The sequence below is a fragment of the Engystomops pustulosus genome, chromosome 1, assembly GCF_040894005.1.
Source record: "Engystomops pustulosus chromosome 1, aEngPut4.maternal, whole genome shotgun sequence".
Taxonomy (NCBI): Eukaryota; Metazoa; Chordata; class Amphibia; order Anura; family Leptodactylidae; genus Engystomops; species Engystomops pustulosus.
Genome location: NC_092411.1, coordinates 132,997,398 through 133,024,049, shown reverse-complemented (window position 1 = coordinate 133,024,049; position 26,652 = coordinate 132,997,398). Strand labels below are relative to the sequence as shown.

At 40.3% G+C, this 26,652-nt stretch overlaps 1 protein-coding gene and 1 non-coding gene across 2 annotated transcripts; both read right to left on the bottom strand.

Moving 5' to 3' along the window:
• Positions 1 to 4,558: 4,558 nt before the first annotated feature.
• On the bottom strand, positions 4,559 to 25,140 carry HAUS6 (HAUS augmin like complex subunit 6). Its single transcript, XM_072154033.1, has 17 exons — positions 24,742 to 25,140; positions 24,558 to 24,653; positions 22,331 to 22,409; positions 22,116 to 22,248; positions 21,877 to 22,024; positions 20,547 to 20,609; positions 19,860 to 19,914; positions 19,600 to 19,773; positions 18,768 to 18,961; positions 18,388 to 18,517; positions 18,184 to 18,286; positions 15,667 to 15,760; positions 13,746 to 13,809; positions 11,555 to 11,728; positions 10,533 to 10,668; positions 6,760 to 7,749; positions 4,559 to 5,056 (listed from the first exon to the last, which is right to left on the bottom strand). Exons 1-17 carry the CDS (start codon positions 24,873 to 24,875, stop codon positions 4,962 to 4,964), a joined length of 2,862 nt encoding a protein of 953 aa, XP_072010134.1. The 5' UTR covers positions 24,876 to 25,140; the 3' UTR covers positions 4,559 to 4,961.
• On the bottom strand, positions 18,576 to 18,706 carry LOC140087782 (small Cajal body-specific RNA 8). Its single transcript, XR_011850033.1, has one exon. It is a non-coding gene; the product is annotated as a small Cajal body-specific RNA 8 (non-coding RNA).
• Positions 25,141 to 26,652: the final 1,512 nt, after the last annotated feature.

Here is a 26,652-nt window from a genome sequence, read left to right as displayed (position 1 = left end):
CGACATTGAAGCCAGTATCTCTTCTGTTGGAGTACCAGATATTGAATGGTTTTCCACCTCTTCCTGCCACACCCCCAACATATGGGCAGTAGAAGTTGCAGCAATACTTGGCTGCAGAATGGTGATCAATTTTTCCCAGGTCTTTTTAAACAGAATCTTAACTTGCTTGATGCATTGATTTTCGGCACTGAATCCCAGAGAAATGGTACTTCCCCTTAAAATTCTTAGCGACACACTTTTCAGGATCCTTCCACTGCTTCTTAATAAGCACATCTACATTTTTTCTCGCCCCAAACCCTGAAAGATTTGATCTTAGCTAGACAAGGATTTTTTTATTTTATCCAATTCCCTATCTATTTTACTGCTTTCTTCCTCAATTTGGGGTTGAGGTATAGGTACAGACATAAGTAGCATGTTTGAAGTAAAAGGCTGTGGTTCCACAAACAACGGTAACTTTTTATCCACTACAGTTGTTAGCTTTTTGATCACAGTTTCAAAGCGTGATAGTAAAGATGGTGAATTGTTCTTAACTTTTTTGATACATTTTGTACAGAGCGTGTTTTTTTTTTTTTTTTAAATAAGAGGAGGACTGTACTTTCCTGAACATAGCACCTTTCTTGGGAGGATTATGAGCCTATAAGGTATAACAATATAAACATAAAACAGCATAGCCTGTCGGTGGCAGTCTCTTTCAGTGACTGTCTGCCTGTCAGCGGCAGTCTCTTAAGTTTCATATTCCCACATCTGTTTATAAAATTACAGCTTATCTCTGATTGGTTTCCATGGGCAACTGGAACAGTTTTTTTTACATTTCTGATAAATCTCCCCCTATCTCTTTATCCCTATCCATCTTACCTCACACATAAGCATCGTTTGCTTATTGCCTATAGTAACCAATCACAGCTCAGAGCTCATATTAATGACCTGTGGCAGAAAAGCAACCAATCATGTCTCAGCTTCCAACTGCCACAGCAGCAGCAGACAATGGCTCCCGTACATGGTAGGTTATAAGTGGATTTTGGAAAGCGCGGGGTGAAAATTTCGTCACAGGCAACAACTGTGCAAAATGTGGTGATTGTAAACGCACTGGTACAGATTCCTTTAGCGGACATACATACATACATACATATACACACACACACATCCAGCTTTATACATTAGATACCCACCATGTATAATCAAATTTTATTTTTTTTCCCAGAAACATTCTAGCAATTCTAGTAGTAAGCAGAGCCAGAGCGTAAACAATTCAATGGTTAAATTTCACATAAATACAGGCAGTCCCTGGGTGACGTACAAGTTAGGTCATTGAGGTCTTAAATTGAATATATATGCAAGTCGGAACTGGTACATTTTACACTACTCAAAAAAAACAAAACAAAGAGAACACTTAGGCCCCTTTCACACTTCACACATTGCAGATCTCTTCAGAGTCTGATAAGAGAGCAATCAGGGTTTGGTCAGTAAAAAAACTAACATTTTTCATCAGAGTTCAATCAGAGTTTTAGTGTCTCATTTTTACATGCGCAGATAACGCACATGTAAAGGACTCAGGACTGAGCTCTATCTTTTCTATGGCAATTGATGCGTGAAAAACGCATTGCACTTGCATTGGACTTGCAAGTGTCTCAGAGTGAAATATGTTTTTGATGCATCTCCATAGACTTGTATTGTGCATTTTTCACACGCATGACTTGCAAAAGTAGAGTATGCTCAGATTTAAACGTGCATTAAAAAAATGCACATGGGTGTGTGAAAAAGAATGCAAATCTGAAAAAACCCATTGATAACAATGGGTCAGAGTGAAATGCAAGTTCTGCGTGTCAAAAGCATGCGCAGAACACGTGCATGAAAAAACCGCAGGTGTGAAAGTTTAATCAAACTGTCCACTTAGGAAGCAACACTAATTGACAATCAATTTCACAGTTATGTGATCACTACTATGTTTGTCTGTAGTTGGTAGGTTGGAGTACATCCAGTATAGCCTATGTTGTGGCGCGACCCATCTCAGTGAGGTAATGTTCAGTGATGGCTGTTACACATCATTGCTATGGTAACAGAGCAGGACAGTCTGTAATATCATCACTGGGAGCAGAGCATAAGAGGGAGGAATTACTGAGTGCTAAAGGATGATGGGACTTGTAGTTTCCAGTGGCGGCCATCTTGGAGGCTACCAACTTTAGAGAGGCTATAAATTTTGTAAATCATAAAATCAAACTATTTAAGCTCCATTTTGTGACTAATGACATTGAGTTTTGTTACATTCATTTATTTATAGCATTACAAGTTTTTGTATCAGATGTTCATATTCCCAGAATACCCCTTTAAAGCATCACAATGTATCTTGTTTCCTTTGTGATACATGTGATAAGTTGCCTGTTTAGTCTCACTTTTGCAACTTTTTGTGTGGTTTGACTTTTTAGCCCCAAATAGTAGCTCCGGGTCAGGCATGCTCAGTTTTGGGACTTACTAGGTGCAAGAATGGGACAATTTCAGAGCCCAACAGTCACACAAGTTGAACAAACATCTGGGTTACAAAGATAAATACGGGACACTGCATTAAATCTTTGAGGCTGCTAACTTTGGTACAAGGCTTGATTCAGCACCCAAAAAGTCTTAAACTGTGAAAAGTAGCTCACAAAAAAAAAAAGGGAAAAGAATGCAATAGGAGTGATACATGCCCTCCAAGGTCTTCTTTTCGGTGAAACACAGTAACAAGACACACTCAATAAAGGAGTGGCTCTGCAGGCGGGGAGCACAGACCACTTCTCAGTACCAATGCTGATGCGGTTGGCCTTTGGTTCCTCCTAATGCAGGACAATGCTAAACCTCATGTGGCATGAGTTGGCAGATGTTTTAGTCGAAGTCTGGGAGGAGATCCGCAGGAGACCATCCGCAACCTTATCAGGAGCATGCCAAGGCGTTGTAGAGAGGTCATACAGGCATGAGGCCACACCCAATACTGAGCCTCATTTTGAATTGCTTTAAGGACCTCAGATCAATTTTATGGGTGACCCCAAATTCATTGGTTAATAAATGTTATTTCCATTAATGAGTTTGTGATTTTGTACGTTCTGTACAAAGTTGAACATACTTATTCAATGAGAATATTTCATTCAGGTCTCGGATGCGTGGTTTGAGTGTTCTTAATTTGTATAATTAAAGCTCCAGACAAAAAAAATCTGTCCCAGTACAATTTTCACAATTTTGTGCCGTCATGGGACCAAGGATTTACTATAAAGCTTCATTACAGAGACCTTAAAGCTGATCATTGCAACTTATAGTGGATATATTTACTTTGACTAGGGCTGCCCCGATTTCAGAATTGAGTGATACTCAATACCAATAAGATACTTTTAAAAAGAACAAAAATCTGAACAACAAAATCAGAATGATTCTTTAGGAACCTAAAGTTGTTGCATTGCCCTCTTTAAGAGAACACTTGATTTAGGGCTTATTTTTAGCAGGACATTCTGTACTTTACACCACTATCATTCTGGAGTAAATACATTTAGGGGGACAAGATAGGCAAAACCACATTTTTGGCCTTTTTACAGCATTCATTGTGCAGTTTCACTAATGATAGTTTTATTGTATGGGTCATTACAGACACTAATACCATATGTGTAGGGTTTGTGTGCAGACTTTCACTTCCCATTATATGTAATGGCGGCATTTTTATTCTTTTTATTTATTTTTTTTTTAAACTTTGTTCCACAATGGGAAATCCGATTGCTTGTTGCTTTATAAAAAAAATCAGTATTGCAAGGCTGCAGATGCATAGGCTGACATACTATAGAGCCCGTCAGTGTAATAGGATCTTAGAGGCTCTGACAGTCAGATCAGGGCATCAGGCAGCATGCGTTTTATACTGTATATACTAGAGTATATGCAGAGCCACTACCTGCGCTCATCCTCCATGTGCCAGACCTTGTTGCGGCCTTGTACTTGGACGGCACCCACCCCTTCCACAGCAGCAGCGCTTCTCTTAAGCTGAGAGCTCTCTGCAGCATCAGGGCAACTATGATTGGTGGCTTCATGATCACGTGGAGCAACACACGGCAACAAATCCAGCTATTGAACCATTCTGCCTCTTATTGCTGGGGGCCTGCTATGGAATTGTTTCTGCAGCAATCTGCAGTCAGTTAGGGTTGCACGAGGCATTGAAATTGATACCTTCTCAGCCTTCAATTTATGTGTCCCTAACTTAATGCTGGACCTCCTCCCATGACTATGGGAGTTGGATCATTTTAACATCCTGGAAAGCTACTTGTTATTGCTGCAGCCAAAAGAAAAAAAAAAATGGACAACTGTCCAGAAGGCATGTAGGGGGCTTAAGGTTTTTTTTTTTTCTCTTTTTAATTTCTAGAAAAATCCCTTTAACCTTTATGGCAGCCATGCTGCTAAACCCATCCAGAATTGCCCAGTCAAAATAAATACATCTCCATGAAAGACATCACTTTCCATGTTCCTTATCTATAGCACATTGTGAAGGAAGAAAACTGAAATGAGTTTCATATTGTCAGTGGAATGTAACATGATGCAAAGCACAGATATGTTTAGGTTTGAACATTCTTCTTAGTAATCTTTATTAATTTACATACAATACATTAAGTGCAAACAAATTGTGACAATGTGATTAACCCTCCTGAATGCTTCCAAATTCAAAAGATTGTGCTACAAAATTGTTAGACATGTTATCACAAAATTGAGAAAAGGTAAATTTGTTTAGTTTTTTACATTAGGGGGAGATTTATCAGAAGTGACAGGGACAGCAGAACTGTTCTAGTTGCCCCTGGCAACCAATCAGAGCTCAACTTTCATTTTCCCAAAGCTGAGCTCTGATTGGTTTCCATGGGAAACTATAACAGTTTCACCTCAGCCACTTTTGTTCTCCCACTTTGAAACTATACCCAACCACTGTATAGATGCCCCACAGATTACATTACAGTCCAGTGATTTTACAGTTTGATCAACTGCCCCACACCTTCATCTGTGCATTTCTGAACCTTTGCTTGTTGTGCGAATTCATAGGTCTCATTCAAAGGTCCAGGCGCTGTATGGGAGAGGAAAAAAATATATATATCAAATGTGATGCAAAAAGAGGAACAAAGTATTTTATGCGATTACTGTGAAAAGGCCAGCAAGTCTCATGCATGGGGTCCTGTGGATGCATTTAATAAAGGCTGAAATTTTTGTTCAAAGCTCAAACTTTGTCTACACTATATAAGAGGCTGCAAAGTCAAAACACATGCTCCCAATGGTTTTCAAAAGTCATTGGTAGAGATGAATTAACGTTTTGGACTTTAGACCAGTGCAGACTAGACAGTTCTTTGATGATTGTTGATTAACCTGGGACAAAAGGCACAATGATCAAACTGGTGCAGTGCAAGACTGGAGAGTTGTACTTCACACCTCCTTTTAGTTGGTCTATTTTGCTACACCACAATACATTTTTCTGTAATCCAACTTTTCCCTGGGAAGGAGGATCCCCCTTTCCAATGCCACACCCCTTTTTCATGTGTCAAAAGTGTCTAAAACCCATAACATATGTAGGCATAAGAGGGCTTGTCCAACGTAGAAAGGGATGTAATTTTCAATGGTGGCATTAAAAGTCAAAGCATCGAGCATTATGGCTTTTGTTTTTCAGGAGGAGATCCAGCATCAAAATCCATCAAAATATTACTGTGGTAAGCTTCTTATAATTGATTTTAAAAGGAGATCACAGAAAAATATAAAGAAGCTTACCACAGCCAGTGCCTGCATCTATAAGCAAGTGGTTTTAAAAGTTCATTTTAAAAGGAAGGAAACCATGAACAACAACTTAAAACCATGCTAGTAAACCTGAGTGGAGGGGCGTTACCAGAGCCCCTTCTTGGCAGGCTGTTACACTGCCCCCTCCCCACATGTATGCAAATAAGTCTGAGGGGTTCCAGGCTCAATAGGTGTTAATAAAGCCTAGAGCCCTTAAGGTGCATTACCACAACTTTCAAATCCATCCAGGTCAACATCAGCAAAGAGTTTGTATGTGCTCTCCAGTCTCCTCCCACACTACAAAACCTACTGGTAGGTTGACCAGATTTTGGGCCCCAGGGGGATAGGGACCGTTTTCATAAGCTCAGTGTAGTGCTGCGTAGCCCAATCTGTGTGCGGTATAATATAGGAATTATTAATTAATGGGATTTTTAATTGACGTGTTAAACCTCCGTTCCTCACCTTTTTAAAGTAAAGAACAGAGGGTTGGATGGTAGTGTGTACTTCTATCCATTCTGTGCAACATTCTTTGTTAGATTTAATAACTTTATTTTACTTCCCACTAGTGGACTTGAATCCACCGAGCAGAGATAAGGGGTTGTCCACTTTCAGCAAAAATTTATAATTTGTAAACCTTCATGTCATCATAAGACCATAGACAAACTGATTGTATCAAAGTAATTCAGAACCATGGGATAATAACAGCTCATGCACCTGCAGATCCATCACAAGACCAGGCCAGATTTCTATTCACTGGAAGTAAACGTGTGTGAGTATCTTTATGTGGACAATGCCTTTAAAGAAAATTACCAGCAGGTTAAATCATTAAATTTGCTTGGGGCAGATGCAGTAGGAGCTGGTCAGTTTCCTACTGCAGGTTGTACCATTACACAGGCAGTATGTGCATGCCTTCCAGGAGCATGGTGAATTCCCCAAATTAAATGCACATGTCTTGGGACTGGTAAATGCAATTAAATTCTCATGTCTAAAGATATAAATACACACCTTGAGAATCAAACACATCTGCAAAGTCTTCAGTGTGCCTTACATGAACATCGTCAGCAGGAGAGAAAGAAATTAGCTGTGGGAGGGAGAGCTTTCTATTCTTTGGTGATGGGGTCATTAAACAATCCAAGTCTAGAGATAAACCTCTTTCTAAAGGGCTAAAAAGATCCCGAGAGTCTGTGAGCAAACTAGATTCTGATTTTTGTTTACCAGCCCGTCTCAAAGGGGTCTGTTCTTGACTATTCTCACACTCTGTTAAAGATGTATAAAAAGTACGTTTTAGAGCTTCATATCTAGAGCGTATAGAGGTAATGTCCATTTTGCGCTCCATACTCTCAAGGCCGTTGTCTATATTATGCAATAGTTGGTTACCACTTGAAATCTTCTTAGCTTCAGGAGTCTCTATACTTGCTGTACTGTTAAGACTTGCGTTACAAACTCCTTCTGGAAGGGTCTCATGCAAAATACCAAACTGGATCACCTGACTGTCTGAACTATTAAAATCTGCCACATTTGAAGAATTCCAAGACAAGGTTGTATGAGCTGAAGCATTCTCTGTGTCTGTCCTCTTTGTGGATATTGTGTTGTCCATTAATTTTGCAGATGGAGGTCTTTCAAATACATAGGTTTGGTTCTTTTCAACAAATGGAGAAGAAATTCTTGAATTTCCACACTCCTTTAAGAAGATAAACTTTTCTGGATGCAAAGATGATTCACTTGTTGACAAATTCAACACGTCTTTACTGGGAATTGCCTCCTGTAGTAAAGGGGGATTCAATGCATTTGGGAGAACTCCTGTGTTTGGAGACTCATTCTGCTCTGACAAATGAGAGGTAGATAAAAAGCAAGCCATGGTCAGGTCAATCTGACTGTAAGTTGCAGGGTCTGGTTCAGCAGGGGACTCCATACATGAAGCCTCCAAAGGACTTGATGCCCCAGAAAATTCTTCAGTCTGGATAGCTTTTCTCCAAGATGTACGGATATCTGAAACTGAAAATAAGGTCAGTGTTAAACAGTTCTGTTCTCGAACTAAAAGAAAAAAGAAAAAAAAAAAAAAAGGGGGGGGGAGGACAATTGGTTAAATGTGCTGCAAGTAAAAATGAGAACACCCCCTCTACCTGCTCCACATGACAAATTGATGCCTCTGCTAACATTAGTTTGTAACTAAACGGATGCTCCTTTTAGTTGACTGTATACATTGGGGAAAAGTAGTCAGCCATCAATGGTGCAAGTTCTTCAACAAACAAGCACCGAGTTAAAATATACATTTTATTTGTTTTCAGCTTAAAGCGTTCAGAAGTTATAACAAATTTATCGTGACACGTCAGAGTCTGCTCATGGATTTCGAGATTGTGCTTCATGTTCGTTAGTTCAGCTTTTCATGCAGCTCTTATCAAGCTCTTTGGGTAGTTTAACATTTCCAGAATGTCTGCTAGAATGATATTTTACGAGTCCTAATTTTTCTAGGATGTTATGAGGCTTAGAATTTTTGGTGATTTTCATGAAAATGAAAATCGTACCTAAACTCACATGTCAAAGTCCCTTTCAAGTGACTTTGAAAGGCCTAAATAATAGTAAATGACTCCACTACAGAAAATAAACACCCCAAAAACAAAGTAAAACAAAAAGTGTTAAATAGAATTTAAGTTATAAACAAAATAGAAGTGCGATTTAGAAACTATTTTTTTAGAATGCACATTCATGTAGACCAAAAATGACACTTTCATAATGAATAAAATGATGAAATGCTTTGCAAAGTTTGAAGCCCAATTTCTTCCAAGGGGTAAACTGCTGTATGGGCGCACAGCCGGGTATAGAATGAAGGCAGCGCCATTCAGAGCAGATTTTTTTTTAAGCTTGTTCACAGAGCAGGTTAAATATTGATTTAGTTTTATTGTACAGAGTTATACGGATGCAGAGATTCAAAATATGTACTTTGTTTTATATACTTTTTTGGATTTAATATGTAATTGGCATGATTGGGGACTTTTCATAAGATTCACTTTGTTCTACATTTTTTAATTTTTCCAGACTTTGGCTTGAACAAGCGTTCATCAGACTTTTGTCCTTAAATTGTATACTGCAATACATGTGTACTGCAGGGCAAGTAAGGCTGCACATGCTCAGTTACAGCCGGGTCCTGCCAGGAGGCGGAACCTAGCAGCTTCTGGGCACACGCCGGACCCTGTGTCTTTGTTGAAGTTATTTGCAAATTATGGTGGAAAATAAGTATTTGGTCACCTAAAAGCCAGCAAGATTTCTGGCACTCACAGACCTGTAACTTTGTTCTCCACTCATTACCTGTAGTAATGGCTCCTGCTTGAGGTTATGGATAGGTGTCTTTTATATTGATAAGTTCAATCTCAAAGGTTGCAGTCACACACACACTACACAGTGCGCTAGCGCAATGGAGGGCATGCCTCATGCCGAACACATTTCCGTTTGCCGCGAAACACACGCGATGAGCATTTCACTGGAAAGACTAATGAGATTAGGCCGAAGCTAGTGCAGGGTGTGACCGCACCCTAAACTTCACTATGGTGAAGACTAAAGTTGTCAAAAGGCACCAGAAACAAAATTCTAGACCTGCACCAGGCAAGCAGCTTGGTGTGAAGAAATCAACTTTGGGAGAAGCAATTAGAAAACATAGAAGACCACTAATCTCCTTCCAACAGGGAGGTCAAAAATGATCACAAGAATGGCGAGCAAAAGTCCCAGAACCACATAGGGGTCCTAGTGAATGACCTGAAGAAAGATAGGACCAACTTAACAAAGGCTACCGTAAGTAACGCACTACCCCACTAAGGACTTGGATCCAGACCTGCCCCCTGCTTAGGCCAGTACATATCCAGGCCCTCTAGCAGAGTATTGGGATAATGTCATGCCATATAAACACCACCATACCTACTGTGAAGCAGGAGGGTGGCAACATCCTTTGGGCCCGTTTCCCTGTGATGAGTCCAGGCCGACTGATCTATGTACATGAAAGAATGAATTGGGCCATGTATCGCGAGATTGAGTGCAAACCTCCTGCCATCAGCAAGGGCATTGAAGAGGACACATGTTTGGGTCTTTCAGCATAACAATGATCCCAAGTACACCACCAAGGTAATGAAGGAATGGCTTCGTAAGATGCATTTCAAGGTCCTGGAGTGGCTTAGCCAATCTCCAGATCTCAACTCCATAGAAAATCTAAGGGTGTTGAAAGGGTTGCACAGCAACAGCCCCAAAACATTACGGCTCTAGAGGAGCTCTGCATGGATGAATGAGCCAACCTACCACCAACAGCATGCCAATCTTGTGAAGGCTTACAGAAAAAGTTTGTGGGCAATGACAGAGGTCAAAGGATATATAACAAAGTATTGAGCTTAATTTTCCGCCATGATTTGCAAAAAAAAAAAAAAAAAATTTAATATATTTTATATTATAATTCTTTAAAAATCAGACAGACATTGTCATTTTCTGGATTTGTTTCTCATTTTGTCTCAGTTAAATTCTACCTATGATGGGAATTAAAGGTCTTTTGTGGGAAAACTTGCACTATTGCTTCAGAAATTTTTCCCCCTTACTGTAAAAGTATATTTAAATATATATTGAGACCTTGGTTGGGAAACATTATGAGGTAGAGGGTGAGCCTCTTAACAGTTTCCAGATTATGGCAAGAGTATAGGTCAGGGTTATTGAAGCAAAATACACTTGAAATGTAGCAACAAGCACGGGCTCAGCTCTCCAATGCCCTGTTGGGAATTAAGCAATTAAATATATAAACTTACGCAAGTTTTCGGGTGTCCTAGGAATCTCCTTTCTAGATAAGAAAGGATCTGAAGACAGCATGCCAATTAAGTCATCAAGCTCCATTCCCCGATTCGCCACAGACTTTGGAGTTTCACTTACCATGTAGTCAGCAACCTACAGAAAACAGAGGAAGGACAAATCACTAAGGTGAGTTTTGGCAGCAACATATCAAGTCATCCGTTTCTCACAACCGGTCTGCTGCTTAGAAGCTGCACTTGAGCATGGAGTAATTAGCAGAAGACAAAGCCAGAATTCTCTGGGGTTAATTTGCATAATTAGAAGAGAAGGTTCTCCCAAAAATTGCCATTAGAAGCAAATGGAACAGATCCTGATTCAGGAGACATGTCAGCATGTAAGTACTTGGTTTAGAAGCACTCCATCCATGTGGATTTCCTTTAAGACAATTTTTTTCCCATCATGGTACATGAAGGAGCATGATCATCTAACAGCTTGTACAGACATCAATACTGATGTATCAGAATTTAGTTTTTGGGGTAGGGTGCAGAACCACAACAGGAACAGTAACCAGGTTAAACAGACAGGATTGGCACACTTGCCAGGCTCAGGCAGAAATTACATGGGCTTCATGGGTATACATTTTACAAAATTAGGCCAGCCCCACACACAGCCCGTAATTTACTGTACTTTAGTCTCAATAACGATCAATTGTTAACCCTGGTTCTTATGACAACTTTAAAAAAAAAGCTTTAAAAATAAATTGTCACAGAGACCAAAAAATTTTTGGCTAGTGCTACAATTATAAAATATACAGTTCTGACTTGCATACAAATTCAACTTAAGAACAAACCTCCAGAAGTCATCTTGTACGTAATCCGGGGACCACACACCCCCCAAAAAGTGGATTTATAGATAGCATACCACCAGTGTGGGTCCTCCAGAGTACAGAGCTAGAAGTTGAAGGCTTATTGCTACATTGTTAAAACATTAAAGTGAGACCACTAAGCATTACTGCGTGTAGATCCAAGTAGAAGTTTCAAACCTGTTGTGCAAGTTGCTGGCGTGCATTTCCCCTAGCATCCCGTCTACATGATGTAGGGGTATGATGCAGACTGCCTGAAGGAGTTCTCCAAGAGTCCGTCCTTTTCTGTAAAGCAGAGGCCGATGTTCTTTGCATAAAACTCTCTCTTCTATTAGAGGTGGGAGTTCGAAATTCCTATTAAGATGCAATTAGTAAATACGGTTTACATAGCTCTAAGCAGTGAGCGTTAACCCCATCTGTCTCCCTGGCTATAGCAAACATGAGAGGAGAGAGTGCAGTCTATGGATTTGCTAGTTCAGTGATGGTTAATCTATGGCACAGGTGCCAGAGGTGGCACTCAGAGCCCTTTCTGTGGGCACTCAGGCGATCACCAGAGATGACTCCAGGTATCTTCCTGCAGTCCTAGAAAGCCCAGGACTTGCTGTGCAGAGGTATTTTAAAGTGACAGCGCTACCTGGGACTATTTTCTGCTTTATTGGTGTCCTCAGGGTGCTGGTTTCAATGAAAACTGACTGAGCAGGGAATATAAATCAAATTAAATTTGTGCCGGCACTTTGCGATAAATAAGTGGGTCTTTGTTGTAGTTTGGACACGGTCTCTAAAAGGTTTGTCTTCACTGTGCTAGTTGATTAGAGCTATCACTAAGGAGCACATTGCATACGGTTTCTTTACAAAATAAGTTGTATGTTAATACTTTTGTTATTGTATGAAAATTCAATAAAAATTAAAAAATGCAAGGTACACGACCCAGTGGGCCACAATTCATTATCAACAAATGAGCAGCGATTGAAAAAAAAAAAAAAAAAAAAAAAGTTAGTTACACCCACAGGCATTGAACTGAAAAGTGACTTTATACCAGAGGAGAAATCAGGAGGGAAGGAGTGCATCACTTTGGACTACTATGTTATACTATGATGGTCAAGTACATAGTAGGTTGGAATAAATGCAACCTTTTAGAATTACCGTATATACTCTTGTATAAGCCGAGTTTTTCAGCACAAAAAATGGGCTTATATACGTGTCTATTATAAAAAATTAAAAAATAAAAATTACCCAGTTAAAATAAACAAATACTCGCCCTCCGACGTCAGCGCGACCCGCCTTCTTTCTTCTCCGCGGCTCTTCTTTCTTCCGGCATGGACGCGGCCATGTTTTCTTCATGGCCGCGCATACTATGATGTCAGCAGCGGCCATGTCATAGTATGCACATGCTAGAAGAAAACATGGCCGCGTCCATGCCAGAAGAAAGAAGAGGAGCCGCGGAGAAGAAAGACGACGGGGCGTGCGGACATCGGTAAGTCGCACTGACATCGGAGGGCGAGTATATAAGTTTATTTTTAAGGTCCCTGGGGGTTGGCAGGCTATATACTACTGGGGGCTGGCAGGCTGTATACTACTGGGTGGGTGGGGGGGGGGGGGGGTTGACCAATGCATTTCCCACCCTGTGCTTATACTCGAGTCAGTAGTTTTTCCCAGTTTTTGTTGGTAAAATTAGGGGTCTCAGCTTATACTCGGGTCGGCTTATACTCTAGTATATACGGTAAACAAATTTTTTCCCCCGATAAGCCGTGATATTTTTGCTCTCGAAAAAGTCATCCAGGCCTCTCGAGTAGTATAGATTCTGCCATAACCTCCTGCGGCAGAGAGTTTCAAAGTCACTCTTTACTGTAAGAGCAGTCAATGACCATGATAAAACCGCCTTTTCTAGGCGTAGAGGATGCCCCCCTTGCCCCGGCTGCAGTACTAGGTATAAAGGATCTTTGGAGAGATCCTTGTACTGCCTGTTCAGATATTCCATTGTAATAAGGTCTCCTCTCAGCAGTCTTATAATTAAACCTAAATTTTGTATTCTGTCATTGTATTCTAGCCCCCTTATTCCCCTAATCATGGTTTCTCTCCTCTGTACCCATTCCAGTTCTACCATGTCCCATCTAGAACCACACATCTGATGCCATTTGAAAGCATTGTCTTTATAGGCATCAAAAGTGATACTCTTCCTCCAGGCAGGCATATCGTAACTTACCATATATTGTCAAGTATTAGCGGACCCGTTAATAAGCCAAGGAAGGCAATTTTACCACCAAAAAACTGGGAAGACATTGACTTAAGTACAATTCTAGGGTGCAAAAAGCATCGGTAGCTTAACATTCCAAAATTATTTTAAAAATGTATTATTAAAATCGCTACGCACCTTTTCACTTAGTGACAGTCTACGCATACTGTGAGTCAGTTTGTTATTCAGCGGTAGGGATTTCCTTTAAGGAAAAAAAAAAAAAATACATATCAGAAAGAACATACTAAAAATGAGCTTAGAAGGAAATCACCATGAAAATCATGAATTATAAACCAGGGGTCACTTACTCATAGAACCATAGACAGAACCTAGGTACCACACACATGGATAAGAGGTGGCAGACATTTAGGATTCTTTTAATAGAGTCCAAAGACACTGCAACCACCACAATTGTTTCCACTTGTTTTATTCTATTCAAATGTGATATAACATTTAGCCTTCAAACGTTACATAATCATGTACAATGTTTTGAAGATCAAAAAATAGCAGCATCTAACTTGACAAAGATTGAGATTACCAAAACATTGTAATTTTCTGATATGCAAAACATTGTACATGATTATGTAATATATATGCATTTCCATTTGGTGAAGGCTAAATGTTATATCACGTTTGATTAACCCCTTACCGCCTAAGCCACTTTTCACCTTCCTGACACGGCCCATTTTTTCAAATCTGCCCTGTGTCACTATAAGTGGTTTTAACTTCGGAACGCTTTAACATATCAAGTCGATTTTGAAATTGTTTTCTTGTGGCTCTTAGTACTTCATGTTAGTTGAAAAATTGTTGGTATATGTTGTGTTTATTGTTGTGTTGGTGAAAATTTGGAAAAGGTCTTGATTTTTGAAATTGAAAGTGTTCTACTTTTCACACAGTCATAACAGCAAAAGAACTTTATAACCAACATTAACCAAATGTCTGCTTTATGTCTCCATGGTTTTTTAGGCACTCATTTTTTGTAAGATGTTATGGGGCTTTGAACTTTAGGTGCGATTTCTCACATTTTCATAAAAAACACAAAATCCTGCTTTTGCAGGACCTGCTATGGTTTCAAGTCACTTGAGACCCAAATAAAACCCCATATATTACCCCATTATAGAAACTACACCCGTTAACGTATGTAAAACAACTGTCATGCAGTTTGTTAACCCTTTGTTTTATAGGGGATAAAACAAAATCGCATGCAGTTCTGAAATGAATATTTTTTGGCTAAATGAAACATTTTTCATAAAAAAAATTACGAATTCTCTGTGGAGTGTTTGGGTATTTTATACCAAATTTCTCCGGAGTGTAAAAATACCCCACGCGTGGTGGTAACTGCTGTATGGACACACGCCAGGGCATTGAAGTGAAGCTGCGCCATTCAGAGAAGATTATGCATTGTCCCTTTTTATTGGCTATACAATTTTTTTTTTTTTTGGAAATTTGGACAAATAAGGGCCTATTTATGGAGTTTTTTGGGATTTGTTTTTACGGCGTTCACCGAGCGGTTCCAATAATGTTCCTGAAATATTGTACAGATTGTTACAGACGTGGCAATACCAAATATGTGGGGATTTTTTGGCGATTGTGTTTTTTACTTTATTAGATATGTATAGGGAATGTTTGTGTTAAGGGGACTTTAAAAACAATAAAAAGAATTAAAGACTTTACTTTTACAAGTTGGCTTGAACAAGCGATGCTTTAATTGCTTGTTCTAGCTCTTCGTCACCTAATACAGATGTATTACAGTGTATTATGTAACACTAAATCTGTGGGCTATATTCCCCAGCTCTATTCATTCACCAATCTTTTTGATAGGACATGATAGGAATGAATAGGACATGCAAAGTAATATTTAGTAGTAGTATTTGTAGCAACTGCTCAGATACAACAACTTCAGTGAAGAAAAGTTGCACTTCATATGTCCAAGAGGGACAAAAGTAGAATAGACCGGCATGCTACATTCTGGAAGTCAGTGTATTGCCCATCTAATGAAGATGGACAGATTTAAATGGTAATCTGCCATATCAAAAAAAGTACTTGTTGACATGCTTACCTTCCAGAAGGTGTGAACATGGTAGCATCCAGGAAACTCACAAAAGAATCACTGGCTTCTTTCTTCTTAATACTAGAATCATTGTTTGATAAATCTATCAAATGGAATAAAATCAAAAATATAACAGACGCAATAGCTACATTAAGCTCAATTTACACTACATTTAGAGTTCAAAAGTTTGACAGCTTGTGCCTTAGTTATCACCAATGACATGACGTTACTGACAAATTAACTGAAAAATTTAAAAAAAAAACCATTAGTACTCACGCTCCGACGCTGATCCTGGCAACCTCTCCTCCCCTGCAGCATGTATTTTGGTCATTTGGCCACCAGATGCAGGTCTATGCGATCTGCCTCTGCAGATCGCATAGAAGTGCATATGCTGGCCCAACGACCTGAAAAACTAGTGTGGGGAGAAGAGGGTGCCAGCGCCAGAGTACCAACTTACCAAGAGTACCAATTTATACGGTACCTTGTTACACAAGTAGAAAAAGAGGGTTAAGTCAAACCACTACTCAGCCTAGTTGAATGAGTCTTGTGCATTAAAAAAGTGGCCCCCAGACCAAAGTCAACTGGTAGACCATGCCATCAGTCCACAAGGACTTGAGGATGGTTAAGAAGTTTAAAGGAAACTGCTCAGGGCCATTACACAGTACGGTGCTGTCAGGGGTTCAATTACAGCCTCTTGTAGAGGGTAATTGTTTTTGGCATGATTTGAGGGGGTGGGTCAGGGGACTAAACCCGGGTGGCAACAGACTTTGCAGCAAGCGGATCCATGCACATGAGGATGAAATCTACAAGGGGTGAGCGAGGAGAGAAGATCTGAGGGTCACTATTATAATCATATTCCTTTACATAAGGGACAGTATTTGTAGTTATATTCTTTTCACCTCAGGCAGAAAAAAAAAAAAGAAGGCAAGAATCGGCCCTGTGCAGCAAATAATTAGCATGAATGAAACTAGCTTGAAGTCATTTACAATTATAATCTGCTGTATGGGTCCAGACAATTTCCATCATCATTAACATTGTATTTGTGCACTGTATTTTAGTCTGCTCTGGGGTCTGTTACCCATTGTACAAATGCAATGTTATGCAGTAGTGGTTTCTGGGAGGCATTTGCCCTGTACTGTGGTTTTTGGCGCATCTAGGTTAATAATGGGTAGCGGTATGACAATGCGGCCCTCGGACTGAAAAGGGTTGTGCACCTCTGCTCTAGGACATCTGTTAACCCCTTAACGCTCTGCGCCGTAGCTCTACGGCGCAGAGGTATAAGGGATGTATGAAGAGGGCTCACGGGCTGAGTCCTCTTCATACAGAGGTGGGGGTTTTTGCATTTTGCACAAAACCCCCACCGCTAATAACCGCGGTCGGTGCTTGCACCCATCGCGGCTATTAACCCTCTAAACGCCGCCCGCAAAGTCGCGGGCGGCGTTTAAAAGACGGCGGCGCGCGAACGTCATCGGGGGGCGGCGATCGGTTACCATGGTAGCCTCGGGTCTTCTCTTGACACGAGGCTACATGGTTTATGCAGGTTCGTTACAATGAGCCAGTGGCTCATTGTAATGTAAGACCTGCAAAAACGCCATATATTGCAATACTGTAGTATTGCAGTATATGGTAGGAGCGATCTGATCATCTAGGGTTAATGTACCCTAGATGGTCTAAAAAATAGTGAAAAAAAAAAGAAAAAAAAAAGTTTAAAAAATAAAAAAAATTAATAAAATATTAAAAGTTCAAATCACCCCCCTTTCCCTAGAACGGATATAAAGCATAACAAACAGTAAAAATCACAGACATTAGGTATCGCCGCGTCCCAAAATGCCCGATCTATCAAAATATAAAAACGGTTACGGCCGGCGGTGACCTCCGAGGCGGGAAATGGCGCCCAAATGTCCGAAATGCGACTTTTACACCTTTTTACATAACATAAAAAATGAAATAAAAAATTATCAAAATGTCGCACAGACCTCAAAATGGTAGCAATGAAAACGTCGCCTCATTTCGCAAAAAATGACCCCTCACACATTTCCGTGCGCCAAAGTATGAAAAAGTTATTAGCGTCAGAAGATGGCAAAAAAAATTTTTTCTTTTTTGTACACATTCGTTTAATTTTTGAAAATGTATTAAGACACAATAAAACCTATATAAATTTGGTATCACCGCGATCGCACCGAACCAAAGAATAAAGTAGGCGTGTTATTTGGAGCGAAGAGTGAAAGTCGTAAAAACTGAGCCCACAAGAACGTGACGCACGTGCGTTTTTTCTTCAATTTTTCCACATTTGGAATTTTTTTTCAGCTTCGCAGTACACGGCATGTTAAAATAAATAACATTACGGGAAAGTAAAATTTGTTACGCACAAAATAAGCCCTCACACAGGTCTGTACACGTAAAAATGAAAAAAGTTATGGATTTTTGAAGATTGAGAGCGAGAAATTAGCCGAAAAACCCTCCGTCCTTAAGGGGTTAATCTTTATGCAAGCTGCTATATACAAAGGGGATAGAAAGATTTCTTACCAGGGAGTGACACCTGGTAGTGACTAAATACACTATTTCTTAAAGCATCATCTCCTGCTGGATCAAATGAAAGGGGGGCCAAGGGAGCTTGAAGCTCAAGGACCTGAGAAAACAAATAAGGCAATGAGTTTATCCACAAACAATCCATTTCCACAGCAGCATAAGGGAAGGAGAAGAGGGAAAGAGGGGGGGGGGGATACTTACTGGATTCAGTCCTTTAAAAAGGCTAAATGGTGACTTGCCCAAAATCCTCTTCCATTTCTTCTCCCAGTCCCACTCTTTAGCAGCAATTGACTTGTTAAGGGATACCATGTCCTCTCTTTTTATTTTATGTCTGCAACATTTAAAGCCAAGGTTATACAACTGCTTTACCATTAGACCATCAAATACAAAAATGTCTGCCCCGTATCTGTCCGTTACAATTTCTCTCATTTCATCCCGGTCATCAAAAGGCAGGTTTACTGTAGGGAGATTTTGTGACAGACACAGCAAGTTTTAACTGTGCTTGTGTATCAATCTCCCATACTATCAATTTAGGCAAAATAATCCAAATTGCAAATAAACATCAAATGCCTTATACTCACCTTATGCGTTTAAGTCTTTGAAGGATTTCAGTCTCAATTTTCACTTTTGCTGAGATATACTGAATATCCACTTGGAATTCTTTACCACCGTTGTGGATGCTTTCTTGTTTAACTATTTTTAAGGCTTCGTTTAGTAGCTGAATAATTGTCATAAAATTTACTTTTCCCACTTCATATACATTTTCCAATTGTAACTGCATTTAAAATTTAAAAAAAAAAAAGTAATTTAGCAGGCAACAAAAGTTCTTGAATTCAGTTAGCAAGGTGCCAGCAATTTAATCTAGTATAATGTCTAGTTAAAATACTAAACAGGAATGGAATTGTAATGACAGAGCTTTTGATGTATTAAAGAGCTCAAACGCAGCATGATCTCAAAACTGCAATACAGTTGTATTTAGAGGTCACACTAATTTTTACTCCCCAGAAGCATTAAAAGATGGGACATGTTTCTGTGGCAATCTTATATTTGTTATCCATGCTTCCTTCTGCCTAAAATTATGCTAATGACCCAGGGTCCCCCTCAGTGTTGTAGCTTCACAGCCTGTCCAGCATGAGACAGCGAGACACAAGTTCTGCTCCATGTAACAGTCTCTGAATTTGCAGTACTGAGGGGGTTTGATAAACCCTTCCCAGAGCCCTTCTTGCTCAGATTATAAAAGGAGGCCATTGATAACAAATATAAAATTATCAGTGTCACAGTCCACATTTCTACGAGCAAGTATCCACAGTTTATCATACTTTATTTTTATGGAAGATTTTCCTTACCCTAAACATTACATTAAACCACAAATCTTTATTTTTTCTTCTCCATTACAAAAAAAATAAATCATACCATGTACATTTCACTCTCTATTCTGGACACTAGTACACTGGGAATGTTTAAGACGATATTAGAACCATCCAGCGAGAACTGGTCTACATCTCCCCCGACAACAGAATCGACAATTTCCATTTCTTTATCCATTGCCTTCAAGGTGTGCATGATGGTGCTCCACATACATCGAACCTTTCATATTTAAAAAAAAAAAAATAATAATAATTTAATTGAACATTTTTTCAAAAGTTAAATATGAAGAATTTTAAGCTACTCACATCTGCTATTTTGACATCTCTCTTGGACTTATCAGGCGATGCACTTTGTACATCACTGAAAGAAAAGATTTTAACTATTAAAATGGCTATTTTGGCGTCTAACATTTTTCCACAATGTTCAAACCCCTACAAGACTTAAAATATATATCTGTCCGGCAGTGTTTAACAGGCCATTATCTGTAGATCAAACTAACGTACTAACGTTTAAAGGTTTCTCTAGAAACCCATAAGAGGTCCGAAAACATAAGGGAATATAATTTTTCAATCCCAGATTTGGCCATCAGAAATAAGGAAAATGTATTGCTTTGTGTCACTCAATGTTTTAAATTAACAATATAATATATACATATTTATACATTGTATTTATACATTGGACTGTCAATACAGGTAGGTTCCCTTAAAATAACCCCACCACCTCTTTATTCCCTCTGTAAAACATCACCCCAGCTACTCATCATCAGTATTACCTACTTTCCATTGCAGCATAACATCATCCCCTTCTGTAGCTGCCTCCAGCTGCCCATCTCCTCACTGTAACATTCTCCACAGCCTACATCCCAACATCTATTCTGTCTCAGATCACATCAAGTGCACACAAAGAATGGAGGGGGTTGAGTGAGCACTTCTCACCTGCTGATGTTGAATTCATCTAGTAGCAAATACAGTACCATGCTTTAATATACATACCTGAACTGGGTCTGCAACGATGCAAATTCAGAACGCAAGTCTCTTATCTGTTTTACAAGCAACCTTGGGGAAGGTAAAACAATAGTCAGTTATCTATGTACCAAGTATATCCATTTCAATTTAACATACCACAATTGTGATCATTTGAGCCACAGAAACAGATCCAGGCAGTTAAAGACAAAGTTGGGTATGCAAGCTGGAGGTGAAGATATGATACCCAATTACGTCTAAATGACTGGATCTCAGATCTCATTTTCCAAAGGTGAAATACTCTTTAGGCCAAATTCACACGAATCGTAAAGCCTGTGGAGATGGGCCTGATCCCACGGTCTGCACATATCATATAGAAGGGGAGTCTTTACATCATACCAATATATGCTGCAAGGACTTCCTATGTGCCAGCCATACTGTAATAGTTACTACAGTGCCATAGCTGCAGTCTGGACGGCTCTTGCATCATATTTTAGTATAGGGCAAAGACTTTTGTACATGATGTGCAATGCGAGGATATCTGCTGGAATCAGGGCCAAACTATTTCATACATTTGACCATACAATGATATTAGAAAAGTGGTTCTATCCTCTATAGATCCCAAGACGCCAACTGAAGTGACTGCCCCCCCCCCCCCTTTTTGTAGGTAATCAGGCAAGTAATATATATATATATATATATATAAAAAAAAAAAAAGGGAATGCTAGAAAGGATATTTCACACCAATTGCGCATGGTGTTATTTTGATTAAAGCTGGGATAGGGTCCCTAAAACACCACTATTTTCAGAAGTCAGAGCAACTGCCAGGCAAAACTATTTCTAGCATCATATACAAGTCACAGAAGGTCAAAAATGTTGATGTTGAGAACACTAGTACATTGAGCAGTCTATGCATATAGCAAGGGTTAGAAGCACCCACATTTACCAGGTCATTAAAAAGGCATTTAATCCCCTCCAGACTAGTTCTAACATTACATCCCATGCAGCACAACACCCATTTTACCAGACTCTTCCCCAAAGTATGGCGAAGGCCAACTTTGTCTGCAGAGATACATTTAAAGTTACAATGCCAGTAATCACAGTCTTGTTCAGGAAGCAATAACGGCTTATTTGATCAGATTTTGAGATGTGCTCTTAAAGGACATCTACCACCATAGTAGAAAGACTGTATTCAAATGAGCCTGAGAGTCTCCAGGCTCTATTAACACATATGTATCCTGGAGCCCCTCAGGCTGATTTGCATACAGTCATCCTGATGGTAGATGCCTCCCCCCACCCACCCACCTGACTAGCAAAATACCAACATCCTTATTTGAAACAAATATATTAAACTACTAACTGTGCTTTCTTCTGGTACTCTTTGACTACAAAGTTCTCCTTTTGCAGCGCTTGAAGGTATCTTTGGCAAGCAACTTTGTTTCGGGCTAAACACTTTAGGGGATTCTGAATTCTACACTGGAGTGTGTTGGGAATAAAAGAGTGTTCTTCTGTAAAGGCAAAAAAATACATGTGAAATTGCAAAGGTAAAAAAACAAAAGAAAAAAAAAAAAAAAATTATGAGGCAAGTAACCAGCTTACCATCAACATCTTTTTTAATATGTTGTAACAGAACATATTTTGCAAAGTGGTACAAGAGTTGGACAAACTTGGGACCACCAGGGGACAAAAAAATTGATGCCGCAACTTGAGGAAAACTTCCACCAACTTCTTCCTATGGAGGGAGAAAACAAGGTTTTTTTTAATTTACAAAATGTTGACTAGTTGGCAGAACAGAGATTGTACAAGACACTTACTGAAATCTTCTTCAGCCATTCAAATGATGTTTTCCTAAACTCTGCATCTTTCTTCTTGTCCAGTGGAGGCCAGCAATACCTATAAATGAAAAGCCATGCAGAGAATTAGCATCGACTGATGGGTGCTCTAGAATGGAGGAGGTTGTGTGTGCCCCATATGAAGGCTGCAGAAAATGCTAGCATACATACTGCCAAACAAGTCAACTGCTAAAAAGAAGCGTTGCATCATTGGCAGTCCAGTAGAGATGGAGAGCATCTGACCTATTGATATAAGGGAACATGCGAGACTTTGCTTATGATGTTCTCGCCCATGACCACAAGTTTCTGTTTTACTACTACAGCGGTTACTCACCAACAGTGAGCGAATAGATCTCACAAACTAGTGTACCAAGTCAGGTACAATCATGGAATAGAAGAGCTGTTAACAATATAGTCAAAAGGTATGGTTATACGCATCACCAGATCTATTAACCAACTGTCTTCAGGGTTGCAAGTGACTCCCTTTAAACACAAAGCTATAAGAATGAAGCTTTCCCATCAGGTTTAATAATGGTAGACGTCCAAACTTACATGCTAGTGCTTCAATTATTGGGATGGCAACGTCTGATAGTGTCAGGAACAGGTGGATTAGCGTAGAAAACATCTTTATAAAAATGTGTAGAAAAGCAGTAGGCGCTTTGACTTATAGAGCGCCTCAGCTCTGCCATCTGATTATTTAACCTGTTAACGCTCAGCATTTGATATATATCGTACGCAGAGCACGGTGACTTAGCGAAGATCCGAAATCAAGATCTGAGCCAAACCGGCATCGAGAAACACGGGGTGCCGGCTGTAAATAGCCAGCACCCAGTTAAATGCCACGCTCAGCGGGACCGTGGCATCTAAAATGCCTCGGGGGGGGGGGGGGCATTGCCTGAAAGATGCCGTCTCTGAGGGGGGCAGATTTGAAAATGGGTTGATTATATAGGGCGTTTTTGATGCCAAATATGTAAAATTTCAGGCAAAGCAGAAATTTATCTGCAAAATAGTCAATTCTGAAAATACGGGGAAAAAAAAAATGTTCAATTTGTAAGCCGCGCGACAGCAAAATAAATTATCCAAACATTTCAGAAATTATGAACATGTAAAATAGACATATCGGAAATATTATTCAGCAACTTATTTAGGTGGTAAATCTGCCTGAAAACGCAGTGATTGACAATGGCAAATTGTTTTTTAAAAACAAAAAAAAACTTTTTAAATAAACACAGAAAACTTATCAGCCAACATTTACCACTAAAATGAAGTACAACATGTGAGGGGAACAAAAAAAAAAAAAAACATCTCAGAGTCGTTTTGATAAGTAACAGTGTTCAAAGGTTATAACCATATAAAGAAAGTCAGAATAAAAATTAAAAAAAATTTAAAAAAATGGCTGAGCCTTAAGCTACAAAATGGCTGCGTCCTTAAGGAGTTAAGTACGCCGCCATACTTTGCTGCCTGGTCCTGCCCATCACTTGCACAGACAAAGAGACATCATGGTTTACTGGAGGGACCAGGCAGGAAAGTAGAGAGCAAGAGGTGTAGATAAATAAGCAGATGGTGGAGCCAAGGGGAGCTATGGTGGCATAGCCAGTGCTCCTTTCTATTTTTATAAAGATTGTTTCTATACTAATCCTACAGCTATCAAAGACGTTGCCATTCCCAATATTAAAGGAAGAGCATGCAAGTTTGGTTATTGTCCATAAGTAAATCTAAAAAGAAAGCACAACAATAAATTGGGGGATCTGTACAAAAAAACCCCCACAGACATTAATGAGTGTTCTATATAAAAAAGGGATCTGGACACTACACAAAAAGGCAAAGAGGGAGAACCATGCAGTACATTATTGGGGTAATTGAACAGAGCAGAAGAGGGGCCGACCTAACACGCAGGCCCCTAAGTATGTTCAGTTTCCAGTCTTTCTGCAGAACACAAGGACAACAAAGATTCGTGCCTCTCCTCCTTCTCCTTTCTAATACTGACCTGAATACTCCAGTATAACTTGCTAAATAGTAAAGGCGCTGAAGGATAAAATTGGGTAAGTCCTGAGGCTGTAATAAGCAGATGGTTATTTTACCATCTAATAGTAGAGGGGAGGGCTCCCATTGTCCCCATACTGCAGTATAGAGAAGACTCCATGTTACCCCGCACAGGGTGCACACACACACACTGCCCAGCATCATGCCAGACCCCATTCAACTTTACCTGAAGACGTCCTTGCAGCGGCCACTATCCAGCTTAGCAAACAGGAAGTGGAAGACAACATAGAAGGCATCTTTATTGGGTTTGTCGAACACATTCCTGAAAGGTAAAAATCATGCAGGTCAGTAATAGAAGACACAACATTATATACGGGTGTTATACACGGGGCATGGACACGGGTACTCACACTCCGAATGTAACATGGGCGAGGGTTTTGCCGGCAGTGGCCGCCTCCGCGCCAGCCTCAAAGCCCAGCGCCTGCAGTGCCAGCCATAGGTGTTCCTTGTGCCAGGACGGCTGAGATCGCGGGGTGCCCTGCATGGTGCCGGATATGGCAGAACGCTTGTATAACAGAAGACTGCGAGTTACCGAGCGCTTGTATCAGAGAATTCGCTGCGATATTCAGTCAGGTCCGCTCTCCAGCCTCAGGATTACGCCCAGCGTCCAAAACCACCCCCATTACATAAAGCCCGAAACTTTTCTTTACAAGAGTAAAAGGGCCTCCAACAAACCGCCAAAACAGCCTTTTCACTTCACCCAATCAGCGATCTCTAAAGCGCCGGCAGTAATTAGGTGAGGCCAGGCGTGGTCTACCGATACAGCCAATGACTAAGCAGGAAAGCGCAGGTAGGTGGGGCATGGGACGCCTATATGATTGGTTAGGCTGTGCAGGCGCTAGAGGAAAAAATGAAAGCAGTCCTCCATGTTTTTGTTGTCTTGCTAGGGAAAAAAAATGTGTTCTCCAGTCACTATAGGTAATTTTTTAACATGTTATATTCCTCTTCATAGCTCTTCAATCATTATAAACTCAATACCCCTGCGTTTTGTCTTTATTTGATAATATTATTTAGCTTACTCATGACCCGCAGCCGCTACTATCATCAAAGATGGCCGCCACACTCCGTGGAAATACTACATTTCCCATGATTCCTTTTCTCCTCCTTGAGGGCAGTGGCATAGGGCACTTTTATTGTGTGTTCGTGTCTCTTTTATGAATGTGCACGCGCGTGCAGGGTGTGGGCGCGTTCACAGCTACCACGCAACAACGAGAAGACGCGCACACAGCAGGGAAGACGAGACACCACTGTGCATGCGACAGGAGAGCACAAACTAGTCGCTACCATAGTAATCGTGGCTTACACAGAGAGAGCTTATGCAAACAGATATACACTCACCGGCCACTTTATTAGGTACACCATGCTAGTAACGGGTTGGACCCCCATTTGCCTTCAGAACTGCCTCAGTTCTTCGTGGCATAGATTCAACAAGGTGCTGGAAGCATTCCTCAGAGATTTTGGTCCATATTGACATGATGGCATCACACAGTATCACATGCACATACATGATGCGAATCTCCCGTTCCACCACATCCCAAAGATGCTCTATTGGATTGAGATCTGGTGACTGTGGAGGCCATTTGAGTACAGTGAACTCATTGTCATGTTCAAGAAACCAGTCTGAGATGATTCCAGCTTTATGACATGGCGCATTATCCTGCTGAAACTAGCCATCAGATGTTGGGTACATTGTGGTCATAAAGGGATGGACATGGTCAGCAACAATACTCAGGTAGGCTGTGGCGTTGCAACGATGCTCAATTGGTACCAAGGGGCCCAAAGAGTGCCAAGAAAATATTCCCCACACCATGACACCACCACCACCAGCCTGAACCGTTGATACAAGGCAGGATGGATCTATGCTTTCATGTTGTTGACGCCAAATTCTGACCCTACCATCCGAATGTTGCAGCAGAAATCGAGACTCATCAGACCAGTCAACGTTTTTCCAATCTTCTACTGTCCAATTTCGATGAGCTTGTGCAAATTGTAGCCTCAGTTTCCTGTTCTTAGCTGAAAGGAGTGGCACCCGGTGTGGTCTTCTGCTGCTGTAGCCCATCTGCCTCAAAGTTTGACGTACTGATGCTCTTCTGCCTACCTTGGTTGTAACGGGTGGCGATTTGAGTCACTGTTGCTTTTCTATCAGCTCGAACCAGTCTGCCCATTCTCCTCTGGCATCAACAAGGCATTTCCGCCCACAGTACTGCCGCTCACTGGATGTTTTTTCTTTTTCGGACCGTTCTCTGTAAACCCTAGAGATG

Excerpts from the sequence above, each read along its gene's own strand:
- HAUS6 (XM_072154033.1), bottom strand. The coding sequence starts at position 24,875 with ATGCAGGGCACCCCGCGATCTCAGCCGTCCTGGCACAAGGAACACCTA. Across the intron at positions 22,025-22,115 it reads TATTAAAAAAGATGTTGATG|AAGAACACTCTTTTATTCCC; the intron begins GTAAGCTGGTTA and ends TTGCCTTTACAG. Across the intron at positions 20,610-21,876 it reads GAGTACCAGAAGAAAGCACA|GTTGCTTGTAAAACAGATAA; the intron begins GTTAGTAGTTTA and ends ACCTTCCCCAAG.